Source organism: Pristis pectinata, chromosome 3, assembly GCF_009764475.1.
Source record: "Pristis pectinata isolate sPriPec2 chromosome 3, sPriPec2.1.pri, whole genome shotgun sequence".
Taxonomy (NCBI): domain Eukaryota; kingdom Metazoa; phylum Chordata; class Chondrichthyes; order Rhinopristiformes; family Pristidae; genus Pristis; species Pristis pectinata.
Genome location: NC_067407.1, coordinates 127,259,528 through 127,276,129, shown reverse-complemented (window position 1 = coordinate 127,276,129; position 16,602 = coordinate 127,259,528). Strand labels below are relative to the sequence as shown.

At 40.3% G+C, this 16,602-nt stretch overlaps 1 protein-coding gene across 1 annotated transcript in view; it reads right to left on the bottom strand.

Moving 5' to 3' along the window:
• The window catches only part of ttc27 (tetratricopeptide repeat domain 27), a 175,542-nt gene that overhangs the window by 132,685 nt on the left and 26,255 nt on the right, over window positions 1-16,602 (bottom strand). The window contains exons 5-7 of the mRNA XM_052011316.1: window positions 11,360-11,462; window positions 5,926-6,090; window positions 1,990-2,123 (exon numbers count right to left, since the gene is read on the bottom strand). Of these exons, the coding sequence (XP_051867276.1) occupies window positions 1,990-2,123; window positions 5,926-6,090; window positions 11,360-11,462 (402 nt within the window). The remainder of the gene's footprint in view (window positions 1-1,989; window positions 2,124-5,925; window positions 6,091-11,359; window positions 11,463-16,602) is intronic.

Below are 16,602 nucleotides of genomic sequence, written 5' to 3'. Positions count from 1 at the left end.
GACGGTGTGGGATGTCAGGAAATATGATACATTGCAAAGAAAAGTTCCACAATAAAACAGATCTATGAAATAGATGCTCCAGCAGCTTTATAAAGCTTCAAGGGCCCCAGAAAGAACAAAATAAATGTTGCAATTTGAGAGCATCAGATGCGCAGCCACTTGCAATCACCAAGGGAATTCAACCACTCAGCCCATTGGCATGTGCATATTGGACCCAAAGGCATGACAGGGTGAGTGGGTGTTGGCGCAGATGGAGGACTTAACCAGGGGTTCATGGAAAAATCTCTTTGCAATGCTGAAAGAGGAGCAAAGGGAAAGATGTGTCAACTGTGGTATCAATTTGATGGTATCAGAAACAACAAAGGATGATTCTTTGAATATGCAGCCTGGTAGGATAGGAGTTGTGGACACAGGAGTGAGAGGGAATGAGAGCAGTGTCCATCTCAGGGGTTAGGTTAATGACCAATATCCATTACATATCTCACAGCTATCCTGACTACACCTCCCCCACCCTGCTTTCTGTAAAGGATGACTCAACAAGGAATTCAACAATTTCAGATACCAAATCTTGAGCTTGTTTCAGAAAGAACATCACCCTGCCATGTTAACTAATTTTCTTCTCTCCGTAAATACATCCTAACCTGCTGCGCACTTCCAGAGTTCTCTTTTATTTCAGATTTCCTGCACCCATGTTTGAACCCTTCCAATTAGGTAACCCCTCCCTTGCCACCACCATGAAATAGAAAGGACCCTAATTAAAGTCACAATCCTCATTTTTCTTGTGTACTTTGGAGCTTTTGAGACCCACTTTGAATTCCTTTTCTCCACTATTTCATATTTATTTATCTAATGCAGACAGAGAATCTCCTGAAAGTTTTTACCCATCTCCACTACCTTTTCTGCAGACTCCAGTGAACCTATGCTTGGCCGATTCCTTATTTTCTTGTGTATGGTGATGCCAAGGCTCAGCATATAGATGACAAAAAGAAATCAGATCTGACAGGCATCAACAATACTGCACCATCATCTTGTTCCACACCTTGAAGACTCTGTTGTTAGATTGTTCCGACCGATCCTTCCGATCCTCATACCAATTTCTCCCTTTGTCATGGAGTCGTACAGCACGGAAACAAACCCTTTAGCCCAACTTGTCCATGCTGACCAAGTTGCTTAATGGAGCTGGTCCTATTTGCCTACGTTTGGCCCATATCCCTATAAACCTTTCCTGGTAATTTGGACTAAATCTTTTCTTATAATTTGAACATAGAACAGTACAGCACAGTATGGGTCCTTCAGCTCACCATGTTGTGCTGACCTGTATAATCCTACTCTATGATCAATCTAACCCTTCCCTCCTACACACCCCATAACTCTCCATTTTTCATACTTCCATGTGCCTACCTAAGAGTCTTTTAAACGTCCCTATTATATCAGCTTCTACCACCACCCCCAGCAACACGTTCCAGTCACCCACCACTCTGTGTAAAATAAAACTAATTTGTTATTGATTCATGTCTGATTATGCTCTAAAAAGATTCTTACATTTACTGCATTGTAAAAATGCATATTGCTTTGAGGGTAGAGGACAATGTCTATTCCTGCAAATCCCTCAAAAGAAAGCTTTAGTCTCCTCCACACCTGGACTACTAATAGCAAGTACCTCCAGAGATGATCACTCAACAGATTACTATACCCAGGACCTTGCATTCAACCCTGACTGAAAAGACCTGCCAACAAAGGTTCCCTACCACTCCTGTTTTCTGGCTTCAGGATGAACCTCTCTGGGACCATGCAGGCAGTGGCATCAATACTCGTGCTGCAGCTCAGCCTGCATCCACCCAACACTGCGTATTAAAATCAGGCATGAGGCAATGAGCAAAAACTCATTTTGACCAACTTTAAGCTGGACACGATCATAAGTTTATTATAAATGTTGGCAATGAATCAAAAGAACACTGCTTTTCAAGTGTAATTTCATTTGGGAGTTACCTTGGGCAAATTTTCCAAAGGCGTCGGTGGTAGCATGAGATCTGTTTGACGGAGGACATCGCCTTCCCGCTGGACATCCAGGATAAGCTGAGCCAAATATTTTTCCTGGAATCGGGTACGCTTCCCCAAGGTACCTTAAAGAAAAGCAAGTCTGATTTTACATTCAGTATTGGCCATCAAGGACTGGCAGGCTTTCAGCAACTTTGGTGGGAGGAAAGAAACAGTAATCTTATTCACTGAATTTAAGTTTTATAAGAAGAAATTAAGTGCAGAGCTCCATGTCTTCCAAAGGTGTTAAAATGGATTGTGCTATCAATTACTTTAAACAATGTATTGTAATTTTAGATACATTCCTTATTATTGTTACCATCAAGCTCATAACTATGACATAGTGAAAGCAGAAATGGTGGTAACAGTGCCTGTGCATCTCGATCCTAACATTCTGAATAACTACAGTTTCAGAATGTACGAAGTTTAGCCTTTAGTGAACTGCAATTAAATTAAATGGTACAATGGCGAGTGAGGAAGGCCTGTTGGGAGCAGTAACGGGCATACCTAAAAAAGATGAAGTGCCAACCTGGTGAAGATCCAGCACAGCATGCTAAAAGGCAAAAACAGCATACAAATAGACAGAGATAAGCGATCTCACAATCAACAGATTGAAACACTGAAGTCTGAGCACGTTAAGTGGACAATTAAACAGCTAATCGGAGGCGGCGGCTCCAGGTACATCCCCATCCTCAACCATAGTGGAGACCAGTGTTAAAGGAAAGACTTCCAGCTTGGCTTCCTCCTGAGATCCCCACCATCACAGGAGCCAGTCTTCAACAAAATCCATTCACTTCAAGTGGTATCAAGACATGGCTGAGAGCACTGGATGCAGCAAATACTACTGAAGCAGTCAACAGCCCAGCTGTGGCACTGAAGACCTGTGCTCCAGAACTAGCTGCTCTTCTATTCTGTTGTTCCAGTACAGTTACAACACTGGCATCTATATAATAATGTGGAAAATTGTCCAGGTATGTCCTGTTCACCAAAAAAAAACAATTGGGTTAATCACCACCCAATCAATCTACTTATAAACACCAGTAAAGTGGTGATTGGAAATGCTATCAAGTGGCACATGCTCACTATTAATCCATTCACTGATGCTGGTTAAGGTTTCACCATGACATCCAGGATTAGCTCCAGGCCTCATCGGCCTTAGTTCAGACATAACTGAATTCAAGGGGTGAGGTGAGAGTTATGATCCTTGACATCTAGGCAGCATTTGATGTCAATGCACTGTGATAAAACTGGGTTAAAGCTATACATCATACAAAGGAAGATAGTTGTGGTTGTTGGAAGTCGGTCATTCCGGCCCCGGTCCATCCCTGCTGGAGTTAGTCAAGGCAGTGCCAGGCCCAGCCATCTTCAGCTGCTTTATTAATAACCTTCCTTCCATCATGAGCTGAGAGTTGGGGACATGTGCAGATGATTGTTTAATGCTCTTCACTACTCCTCAGCAGATGAAGCAGCCCATGCCTGCATGCAACAAGACCTAGACAACACCCTGGCATGGTCTGATAAGTGCTAAGTAACATCTGTACCACAGGAGTGCCAGGCGATAGCCATCTCCAATAAGAGAGAGCCTACCACCTACCCTTGACATTCAATGGCATTATCAACTTTGAATCTCCTACCATCAATATTCTAGGAGTCACCATTGACTAGAAACTCAACTCCATCAGCCACATAAATATCGTGGCTACAAAAGCAGGTGAGGCTGATTAGTTCACCTTCTGACACCCCGAGTCCTTTCCACTATCTGTAAGGCATGGAGTACTTAACACTTGCCCAGATGAGCACAGCTCCAACAACAGCCAAGAAGCCCCACTCCATCCAGGGCAAACCAACCTGCTTGATTAGCAGCCCATCAACTACCCTAACTATTCGTTCTCTTCACCCCAGTGAATACAGTATGCACCGTCTACAATATGCACTGCAGTTACTTGCTCAGGTCCATTTCAACAACCACCAAACAAACAAACTCTACCACCAAGAAGTATGAGAGCACCAAATGCATGGGGACACCACAACCTGCAGGTTCCCCTTCAAATCACACATCATCCTGACATCAGAATATGTTGCCAGTCCTAAATCCTGGAACACCCCACCCAACAGAACTGTGGGAGTAACTTCACCAGCAGGACTGCAGCAGTTCTGCACCACCTTCACAAGAGGGACTAGGGATGGGCAATAAATGCAGAGATACTGCACCCTGGGGTGCCAGATGGGAGAGTTATGAACTGCACTGGAGTGACAAACAGGTGTGTGACATACAGCACACCAAGATGCCAAACATGAGAGTGACAGACCATCCCAGGTCTCCAGAGGGGAGAGAGGAAGCCCACCCTGGGGAAGGAATCTTTGACTGCATTAATGCAATGGTGCACAACTTGTCAGGAAGTTGCTTTCTCCTGACCCACCCTCAGTAACCACTGCTTACGTGCTGGTCTCCAAGAAGTATAAAACCAGGATGAGTGGCCAGGGTGGGGATGGTTAATCAAAGAATCTTAATTCTGACTTGCATGTGTCAACTCTTTAAAAGAGCTTCTTGAAATTGCAGTTAGTGTCAGTGCCCATTAAGACTATGTCCAAATGTTAAACAATGACACATCTGGACATTGTCCATGTATGTAGAGCTTGAAACAGACCCAAACTCCCACCAAGATCATACAGGGCCTAACATGGTCCTTTGTCTGCCTGCCTCCCTCCCCCCAGGACCAGTCTCAGACACAGCTCCAGGGACCAGGGTGGACATGAAAGGGAGTTGAATCTTGCCTCTGGTCTGCAGCCAGTGCCTCCACAGTGCTCCGACCAGTCTCCGTTCACATCTATCCTGGGAACTGTTCGGAAGCATACAGTAAGACAGCTAGCCTGGCAAACATCCAGGAAGAATTGGACCTGCAGGGCGAGGCCAGACATACCCATCCTGGTGTGTTGTTCACCATGGCTACAATAGCAGACAAGGGAAGTTAGAAAGCCACGTGGTCAGAATTTAATAATTGGAAAAGCAGAGATTCTGCCAAAAGTTGGAAGCTTCCCATCCCTACTTTTTTTTTCTAACAGTACCCACTTTAACAATAATACCAAATGATCAGTGAGACTGAACTAAAGCAAAACATGTTAAAAATAATTAGGAAAATGGGGCATATTAGATAGCTCTAAAAATAAAAAGGGGATTAAAATATATGGAACCACAAAGATGTATTTTGATTAATTCTATTTTGAAATGATTAGCAAACCTTAAGAGGAACAAAGTTTGTCCTGCCATCAGATTATCATCTTTAACTTTTAATGAGCATAATCCTTTAGAAAGAAGTCTGCAAGGTAGAGAGAGGATAAAACATGGTGGATTAGTGCAGTTACTGGTTGGTTGCCTACCAGAGTTACTCAGCATTGACCATGATTTGGAAGATCTGGTTGATGTTTCGCTTCTTAACCTGGAGCTACTGTTACTGAGTTGTCACAAAATTATCAAGGGCATATCTTAACATTGTAACCTCTAAAAGCTGCACTCTAGTGCAAATGTATAACTTAAGAACGTTTAGAAATATCAGGAAAAGGCCATTCAGCCCCTCATTTCTGCTCCATTCAAAAGATCTCAGCTGTTACCTCCATACCACTTCCCTGTACTAACCACCTATCCCTAGACTCTGTTAACATCCAAAAATCTGTTCATCTGTCTTGAACAAATTCCTGTCACATTGAGTAATTATTCCAAAGATTAACTACTCTCTTGGTCAACAAATTTCTTCTCATCTTAATCCAGAATGGTCAACCTTATTTTGAGACAGCATCCTTAGCTAGATTTGTGCCTCTGCAGTCAATTAGTTACAGAATGGAATAAAAACAAAATAACTCCAAGATGTAAAATGTGAGAGTGTGACCTACCTGTCATGGTGGTAGAAAGTTTTGCCATTTTCTGGGCTGCAGTGAAATTCTCCTTGGCCCTTATGTAGTCGTAGTAGTAGAGCAAAGCATACCCACATTCCAGGTGGAACTGGATAGCTAAATTTTGGCATTCCCCAGAGCTGAAAAATGCCTTGTTTGATTGCACTGAAAATATATTGAAGACATAACAATTGTAAGTAGACTCTGGCATAGAAGGATGCTTTAGATAATCCACAGGGTTAATCAGAATGGTTATTTTATTTTACAACAACTTATTAATATAATGCTTTTAACATAATAAAATGCATATTATAGAACAAGATTTGGCACTAATCCATGCACGGAGTGTACATAACCATAAGCTTGGTCAAAGTAAAAGGCTTTGAGCAAAGATTTAAAGGAGGAAAAAGTAGATGTAGATAAGTTTAGGTAGGAAACTCCAGAACTTGGGCCTTAACAGCCGGCAGCTTCAATTAAGTCAGGCTACTGCGGAGACTAGGTATGTTATTCAATAGCAGCATTACTTACATTGTTAAAACATAAGGTCACGCAAAGGAAGAGGAATGAGTTATTCAACTTATCAAGTATGGTCTCCCATTCCTTTAGTACCCTTACGATCCAAGTATTTGTAACTACAGGTCCTCCCCAGGTTACGGTTCCATTCCTGTGAACTGTTCATAACCCAGACAGTTCGTAAGTCGGAATGGAGGATGCGAACTGAGTTCGTAGCCAGCAGAAGATGCCTGCAGCCCTGTAGCAGCCAGCAAATCCATCCTGCCGGTCTCCCAAATGCTCATTCGTATGTCCGGGCTGTACATAAGTCGGGTGTTCACAACCTGCAGAGGACCTGTATTGAGTGTCTTTTTAATCTTCTGCATTAGGTGCATTTTTGAACAGTCAGGGCAGTCCATTCATAATCTTACACAATTTTGTGGAAGATCTTTTTTTTCTGATTTATTTTTAACCATTTTAGCTCAGATTTAAAGGTGAATGTTCCTTTGTTCTAGATTTCTCTACTTAAGACAGGTCATACCTTTTTCATTCACTTTGTTGTTTTATACATCTCATGCACAAAGGTTAAGAACTTAAAACAAAGTAGGTATTGTAGAATTAGCTGTTCAACCTTTTGGAACAGCTGATCAAAAAAAAATAAAATGAATCCAATACCTGCCAATGCTGCTCACAACTAAACAATTTATTCTGATGCACATTTTGCAAAAGAAATTCTTAAGACCAGGGCACTTTCAACCCAGCTTTTAGACATCATGCCCACAAGAGCATACAAGTGCCAAGAATTCAACACTAATCAGTATCAATAGGGACAATCCCATTCGAAGAATTTGTAGGTGATTCGAGCCGCACTAGAGATTTTCAGACAATGGCAATATGGAGAGTCAAAAATCCCATCCATGGTCAGGAATGTTACACCGAGGTTTTGTCTGTTCATTCAATGCTTATTTAGAAGCCAATTGGGATGATATTCTGAAAGGATAGAACCAAATATTTATAGAAGATTTACCCAGGTGCCTAGTATGTTTTTGGTGATAGATACAGTTCAAACCAGAGCTTCACAATCAATCCTTCATCTGGGTTTTCAATTTACATTTTCCACACCAGCATTCCACATGGTATACAACTTATTTTTTTTAAACATACATTAACTTCCAAACCAGAATAATTCTGTCCTATAGCATTTAACATCCCTCTCTAACATTCTACTATCAATGTAGCAGTCCATAACATTCTCGCATCAGAATCAGAAGATTGTGGATTTAAGTCCCACTCCAGAGATGAATACAAGATCTAGGCTGGCATCCCTACTGCAGTACTAAGGGAGCAATGTACTGCCCAAGGCATTGTCTTTCAAGACGCACTTCTAAACTGAGGTTCTGCCTGCTCTCTCAAATGCATGTAAAGTTCCTCTGGCATAGTTTTGGCAAACAGTAAGGGAATTATTCCTAGCGTCCTTACTAATATTTATCCCTCAATGTACTTCACTAAAATTGGTTATCTGGTCACTATCACATTTGCTGTGCACAAACTGACTACCATGTTCCCAACACTACAACAGTAACTGCACTTCAACATTGGAACCTTGATGTGTCATGGTCAAGAGAGGCCTTAGGTAAATACTCGTCCTTCCTTTGGTATCAATGAAAGGACACAATGCATAGGGCTAAGCACATAAATGCATCAGTGATTTTACTGAATGTGTGACTGAATCTTCTACACGTACCCACTAAATGTCCTGTTTAAATGTACTGCACAGAAGTTTCTGGTCAACTTACAATAAATTAACAGAGTGATAATTTTAAATAAACAGTTTTAGATATGTACATCTTAATGTGTATAATTCTCATGTTTATTTGTGAATAATTCTGATGTTTATTTCCACAACATTTTAATGCGTTATTTCCCTATGGTTGTGTCTTTGCATTCATAAAGATCACCTCCCATGTCAAGTCAATTTTCATAGGATTGGATATAAATAAATTATTCTACCATTGCTTTGCATAATGCGCATGTGTCCAATGCAAATGTTTTGTGGCAGTAATTAATCTAGAAACTAAAAGAAGAATGCAGGATATCATGGAGGGTTTCAGATTGTGAGGTGTGGAGATGGAGTGGAGAGCAGGAAAGGGGGGGAGTAATTTAAAGCAGAAAAGGGGATTTGTAAGTAAATTTGTATCACAATACGAAATAAATATTCATCAGGCCTTTCTGATACAATGCACTAAAAAAATGCAAACTAAATTTTCAAACACAATGTTATAAAAGGAATCTATCAGAGCTAACAAAAATGAGTAAGAAATTCAAAAGAAACAAAGACAAAAATCAAGTATCTGGAGCTGCTTTTATGCAGCAGTGACATTCCTCTGCCATACAACAGCTTCATCATTAAAAACTTTGACCCCAATGAATATTAATCGCAGCAGTGGCGCTAGTGAAGGAAAGGAAGAAGTCAAAATAACCAGGACTTGGTGGGCGGAGTCCTTTCAAGTACAGGACTTCAAGGCGGCAGCCATGCAAGAGAAAAGAAAGATGTATTGAAATAGCAAAAGAATATCTGTATAACATCAGCAAAGCAAGAATGAGTATATTCTCCAACATAAGAGCTTTTTTAAATATATAGGCAAAATACATATCCGCTGAAAGGAGCTCATTAAGCTATGTTACAATCTGAAATCTGGAATGTCCTCCTGGCACACTTTAAAAATGCTATACATGCTTTTCAGCAAAAAAAACAGCAGCTTTCAGGAAGCAATGCTGGCACATGCCTTTCTTCAGTTCCAAACAAGAAAGTAATAAGTAACTAAGCTGATCACGCTATTGTATTTATGTATGGTATATGAGGGAATATAAAACGCATTCCACTAACCCCCTGACTCCTCTCACAGACAGGAATGTACTATGCACAGGGAACTTTCCACACAGATTCATTCCTGGGTTGAGAAAAAGCTAATCCCCAATAAAACAGCTTCCTCAATGACAAATGAGAATAAAAGAATGGCAAAAAATGCTTTATTCAAGTGACAGATATCAGAATCGCCTCAGTTAAGAAGCATCAAATCCTTCCACTGTGTTTAATTCACTAAAAGGCAGGGTTAGATGAAGGTCCTTTAGCCCACTTGATCTCATTTCTTAGAGGACATCTTCCCACGGCAGCTTTGTAATATTGGATCTGAAGAACAATGCCTTTGACACCCCTTGAAAAATACAACAGATCAGCAGCCCAGATAAGGGACTTAATTTCTGCCACAAAACTTGAACATACAATCCTGTGAACCGACAATTCTACAAAGACAGCCAGACTGACAGCAGCAAGGGTACCACTTGACCACAGATAACCTGGCTACTCTGATATTTGAATAAATGCATTTCATACTTTTTTATTGGACAAAAATGAAATGAATCCCAATAACATTGTAGTGGCTATGTCAACCTTAAAGCTTTGGTGGTCTTGTTGAAGCTTTGCAAAAGTGTGACCCTTTGCTTCTCAACCTCCTTTGGACTCTATTTTCCAGGGTGTAGGTGACCTTTTGCCACCTACCAAAATGTGCCACCTCACAGTTACTACATCAAAACTCATTTGCCACTTACTCAAGCATTCTGTAAATTTAACACTTCTTTTTAAACAATTTATCATAGTCTTCCTCAATGATCAGTATCTGTGGGGGAACACTATGTCAGGAGGCACACCAAACTGGTTCAGTCCATGTGTGAACAGAAACTTATCAAATCATACATAAAAACTGATGATAATCCAAAAGCAAAAAACTGCGAATACCAGAAATGCAAAAGCAAAATCAAAAATGTTGGGAATACTCAACAGGTCAGGGAGCATCTGCAGAAAAAAACAGTTAATGTTTCTGGTCGATGACCATTCATCTGTTCTGAAAAGTTAACTCTGTTTCTCTCTCCCCAGATACTCCCCAACTTGCTAAATGTTTTCAGTGCTTTCTGCTTTATATAATATAATAATTGGTGTGTTCCATTGTTAGCGCTCACACACTATATTCATGCAGTTGCTGCCATATATCCTACCAATTATTCTATTTAGCTAATGATACACAAGTTAAAAATTGCTTCCAGTGTAGTTTGAAAGAAAATATGCTTGTAATTTTTCAAACACTAATGTGCCAATATGGCAGCATATTGCATAAATTACTGGACCAGCAGCCAGAGATCTGAACTACTCATCTAGAGACATTTTGAATGCCATCAACACAGCTGAGAAATTTAAATTATAACTTAAAATAATATATACATACTTCTAAAAAAAAGCTTTGTTCAGTAACAGTAAACATGAAACTACCAGATTGTCATAAAAATCTCTCATTCACAACATCTTTCAAGGAAGGACATTTGCCATTCTTACCCACTCTGGTCTAAATGCATCAACAGACCCACAAATGTGGTTGACTCTTAACTGCCTCGTCAGTTGAGAGGCAATTAGGCATGAACAATCAATGCCAGGATTGCCACTGACATCCACACCTCGTCAACAAATAAAGAAAAGACAAGGATGACAATACAAAGGATCTTTGATTTGTTTTAGAAGTTCTCTGATACAAAGTGTGGCAGTGAAACTCGTGCCAAAGTAAAACTGTAACTTTATAATTTTCAACTCAAGAAAAGCACAAGTAAAGGAATATCCCCCTCTCAATTATTCAACATCTGCACATTTCAAGAACCAGATTTCTGCAGGTTATATGACAACAAAACTACGTGAATATCAAACCTCAAATGCAAGTCCACATCAGTCATTCTTTCTTCTACTGAAGTATAGTGGAATCCAGAATGAACAAAGTTGAATTTTATTTGAACTTTTATTTCAACAAAGACAAGGGTTTTGAAATTAATTCTCTGCCCCCCCCTCCCATACAGATAATGTGGATTTTATTTTTCCCCAAAAATTCCAGAGAAGTTGTACCTTTGTCAATACAGCATTTAGTAATGTTGAAGAGTTGAGAGGAACGCTCTGCCAGTAACTGCTGGTGAATGTTAACACATCGCATTGTCCACCAGGGCAACATCTGCAAAGGAAGAAAGAATGATTCGTTTCTCTCTTTGCAAACAAAATTACTTCAGCTCTACATACAAATTGAAATATGTATCCAGGCCATTCAGCCCAGCCAGTCCACCTTGGCAAGATCAAAAGTCTACAGACCCACAGGAGGTCAGCAATCTTCCAGACATGTCAAAGTCGACTTTATTGTCATATGCACAAGTACATGTACGCACAGGTGCAATGAAAAACTTACTTGCAGCAGCATCACAGGCACATAGCATCAGATAAGCAGCATTCACAAGAAAAACAAATTATGACAATTTTTACAAGAAAGAACACAATTAGAACAAAAAAAATGAAGTTCATTTTAGTGCAAAATGATCAAAGTGGTCATAGTGTTACTAAACTGTAGTGATTAGGGTTATGCCGGTTCAAGAAACCAAATGGATGAAGGGAAGTAACTGTGCTTGAATCTGGTGATGTGGGACTTCAGGCTTCTGTACCTTCTGCCCGATGATAGCTACGAAAAGATGGCATGACCTGAATGGTGGGAATCTTTGATGATATATGTTGCCTTCTTGAGGCAGCGCCTCCTATAGATAAGAGTCATACAGCACAGAAACAGGCCTTTCAGCCCACCACATCCACGCGGACCTTTTTGTCCATCTGCACTCATCTCATCTGTCTGCATTAGGACCGTATCCTTCTATGCCTTGCCTACTTACGTATCTGTCTAAATGCCTGTTAAACGTGGAAATTGTAACTGATTCCACCATCTCCTCTGATTCATCAACCACTCTTTGTGTAAAATAAACTTGCCCCTTAGATCCCCTTCAAAACTCCTTCCTCTCACCTTAAACCTTTCCCCTCTTATTTTTGATACCCACAAATGGGAAAACGATTTTAACTATCTATACCTCTCAGTACCTTAAATTCTTCTATCAGTTCACCTCTCAGCCTCCCTCACTACAGGGAAGACAAGACCAGTCTATTCAATCACTCCCCATGGAAGGTTAAAGGTTAACCTATCAGGGCCCAGTCCAACCCGAAGCCTATCTCTTTAACTTCATTGACCCTTGCATTGTCCTCTTTTCTTAGGATCTGTGAGATGCTCCAATTCTGAACAGAACTCACTGATCTAGTTTTCAGTTATCTATGTCAATATCTCTTTCCATTGCTCAGTCAAATTCTATCTGATAAAGCTCCAGTGAAGAACCTCGATGAGTTTCTACCATGTCGAATTTGTTATATAAATCTAGTCACTGTTGCTTAATTCCACCTCTATAAACACAGTCCACTACCAGTTTACTGATACCAAAACCCCACCGCATTCCTTCAACACCTCCAGAGATAACTATTTTGAAACATCTTCCTAAGCTCCACCTCACATTAGCTACAAAAGTAGAACTCAAATGTTGTGTTATGGACTCAGTGAAAGTCCCCTTAAGATAGAGAGTGTGTGTGTATGTGTGTGTGGGGCGTGCTTACGTCAATAGAAGATAAAGGACGTAATGACGTTGTTGAAGAAGTCAGAAGAAGAAGAAGAAGGAGAGAGAGAGAGAAGGGAGAGAGACACCAGCCTGCTTGTTTTCTCTATCGATGGATGAGAAACAATAACTGTGTTTGCCACTGAAATCCATGTATGGAAGTTGGAAGTAATCCGGTGGAGTTCACTTTGTTGCTGACCTGTAGAAGGAAACAGGTATTTGTGTGTGGACGACCACGGTTCGGATGCTTTTCGGGGTGAGGCAGTCACTACCGAGTAAACACTGAAGTGTCGTTTGGGTTCCATCGTGGAACATTTGGATTTCGTATGTACTTTCTCTATGTTTTTCTACATCTACATCTTATCTTCAGACAACGGTGGTTGTTGAAGAAGCCCTTGCTCACGTTTCACCTTATGGCTTGCGGAACTGAACTTTAAGAACCATTCCGGAACTGGGAGTTTTGGACTTTGTCACACACACACACAAAGAGTTTAGTTTTGGGGTTAATGTTCAAGGTTTAACATTTTTTTTGAATTCTAACATACTAACATTTTTACTTTTATTTTACGTATTATCATAAGTAGTGATTAATAAAATAGTTTTTAACACTGAATCATGCTCAGTGTGTTTCTTTTGTTGCTGGTTTGTGACAGTTGTCATTCCAGCTTACAATTTTCAACTGCCCTTCTATATCTTGTTAACCTTCAGTGACTCTCCATACCCCAATTCAAAATTCCATCCTCAACTAGGTTCTTGCAAAATCTTCCCTTTCTTTACTGCCCCAATCCCCTCAAGCCCTACAGGTCAGTCTGTTCTTCATATTCAGACCCTCTTGCACCTACTCCACTCAGCACCAATACACATCCACCACTTACTCCCAAGTCCACCCCCAATGTCCCAACTGCCAGATGCAAAAGTTTCAGCCATCTTAGCCCAACACCAATAGAGCTCAACTTAAACCACTTCTTTCACCACCTCACCAAATCTCCCTCTTCAACAATGGTTTTAGTTGCATTCCCCATTGCATCTATTGCTTGCTGTCCCTTGCAGTCACCTTCACCACTTGAAGCACCTTTGGTTATAATTCAGAATAAGTTATTCTGAATTTCTTTCAGCTAATTGGCACTAGAACATTGAAATATTTTATGATATTAAAAGATGTAAAATGTGTAGAACTCTGATAGCTGAAATCACCCTAAACATACAGGACGACACATTCCCATCCACAGGTAACGTTGGAGAATTGAAACCTTCCCAGAGATACAAAATCTGGAAGCTCCAGGTCACAGAACCTAGTGCAGAATAATTCTTCCCTAATATCTCAGTCCCAGCTGCAGAGGAGAAATGCCAATTGCAGCACACTGATGTATTTCTATCTCCATGGCTTCTGTCAGTGAAAAACAAAATTGCAGATGATGGAAATCTAAAACAAACAGAGAAAAACGCTGGAGATAATCCACAAGTCAGCCAGCATCTGTGCATGAGTTAACATGAGCAAACAGAGTTAACACTTCAGATTGATGACTTTCTCTGATTGCAACTGTCGCCTTTGAAACAGTTGGACCACATCTACTGTAACAGCTTACCTACTTCTGCACTCTCCCACAAGTGGAAATATCTTCTCTAGATCAGGGTTATCAAATCCTTTCCTCAGTGTATGGGTTACCACAGTTTGCTTTAATGCAGCATGTTTAAAGTAGTGATTATGTCCCATGGTGTTTCACAGGAGCATTACTGAAAACAATATGACATTAAGTGACATAAAAGATATCAGGTGACTACATTCTTAATTTAATGTATAGGTATTAAAATTAAAGATTCTTTAAATAGAAGAGAGACAAAAAATTTCAGTGACATAAGAGACCACAGATGCTGGAATCTGCTGGAGGAACTCAGCAGGTCGAGCAGCATCTGTGGGGGGAATGTTTCAGGTTGAAATCCTACATCAAGTCGACAATTTCTTTCCTCCCTGCAGATGCTGCTCAAACCACTGAGTTCCTCCAGATGTTGCTCCAAATACCAGAACCAGGCTGTTTAGGGCACAATCACCAATGATACAGGAATAAAAAGATTTAGTAAGCCAGAACTGGAAGAACACGGGTTCTTGGAGGATTGTGGGACTGGAAGAAGTAACCGTGATAGGGAAGGAAGTTACCACAGAAGAACACAAACGCAAAGACTGAGAGTTAAAAAGAAACTAAACACTGGTGACCAAGAGCCAATGTAGGTCAGCAAACAAAAGAATGATAGGTGAACAGATTTGGAACTAGACTGAGAACGTTTGACCTAATTTCACCTAGAACTCCCATAGCTGCAGACAGAGGAATCTTTCGTCCCATCAGTCTGGAATGAATCTGAATCCTTGTCCCACAGGTGAAGGAATCAACACACTATTACTTTCCTTGGAGAGGAGTATCATATAAAAAAAAATAATTTTATGTAAATAATAAGTTGCCTTGGTTAATTGTTATAACAAATAGTCCAGGTGTCATTGACATTCAGAAGGAAAAACTGAGTTTAATAGTTTCTAGGATAACAACATTTGAAGAAAAATATTAATCTGTTTAAAAATCATCCACTAGTATTTACAGAGACACAAGATGCTGCAGATGGTGGAAATCTGGAGCAACACACAAAGGAGCTGGAGGAATTGATAAAGGGCTTCAACCCAAAATGTCGACTGTCCATTTCCCTCTTTGGAATCTGCCTGGCCCACTGAGTTCCTCCTGCTTCCCTGTGTGTTGTATTAGTATTTACATTCCTGATATGTTATTTCCTTTGTTTCTGAAATGTAATTTCAGTCAATTTATGAAAAGTTTTTTTTGAATGTCGAGTTAGATTAACTGAAATGGTATGGACAAATACAGCAGAGGCAATTCTTCAGTAGGTGGCAGTAGTGATAGAAATGTAGAAACAGCCAGTATGTGTCCCACACATAGCAGCAGGTGAAGCAAGCACAACCCCTGCTGGTCACAGATCAAATAGCACAGCAAGATGCTTCAAGCAAGTAAATTCAAAGCAAAGGATACTTGGGAGTCAATAAAAGGTACTAATCAGATCAAGAGTTTTAGGCAGCTTTGGACATGTTCAAAATTAGGTTTCTGCCCTGCAATTATTCCACTGATTGCGTGTATTTTCTAACTACTTCGGCTACACAGCTGAGAGGCAGCTTCATCACCCTCCCAAAACTCACATCCGCAATAAAATCTCCATCTCTAAAAGTCATCTGAAAATATAAATGCCCATATTTAACAGTGATCTTCATTGGAGGTGACAGGAAATGAGGATCAAGAAGAACTGAATTCATACCTCCCAATTACAGCTTCACATTACAATCAGATCATTCACTGATCCAATAGTTACAAGTGGTAAGTGGCAGCCCAAGAAAGGGTACAATGATAATACATAATTTTTTTTATATAAAGAAGGTCTCACACTCACAAAATAATGATCTAGTCGCCATGTTCAATTTGGAGTATCTAGCATGGTACAGGATATGCACTGACAACAAGATTAGCAAATGAAGAGTACAGCCCCTGTGATGAAAACAAGTCTAATAATGTGTAGTCTAATAATGTGTAACAAATCCATCCATCATAAACATTGTAAATTAGATTAATTTGGTAACCTAGGTCAAACTTGTTACCCTACCCACACGACTGCAGGGTGAGAGCGCCT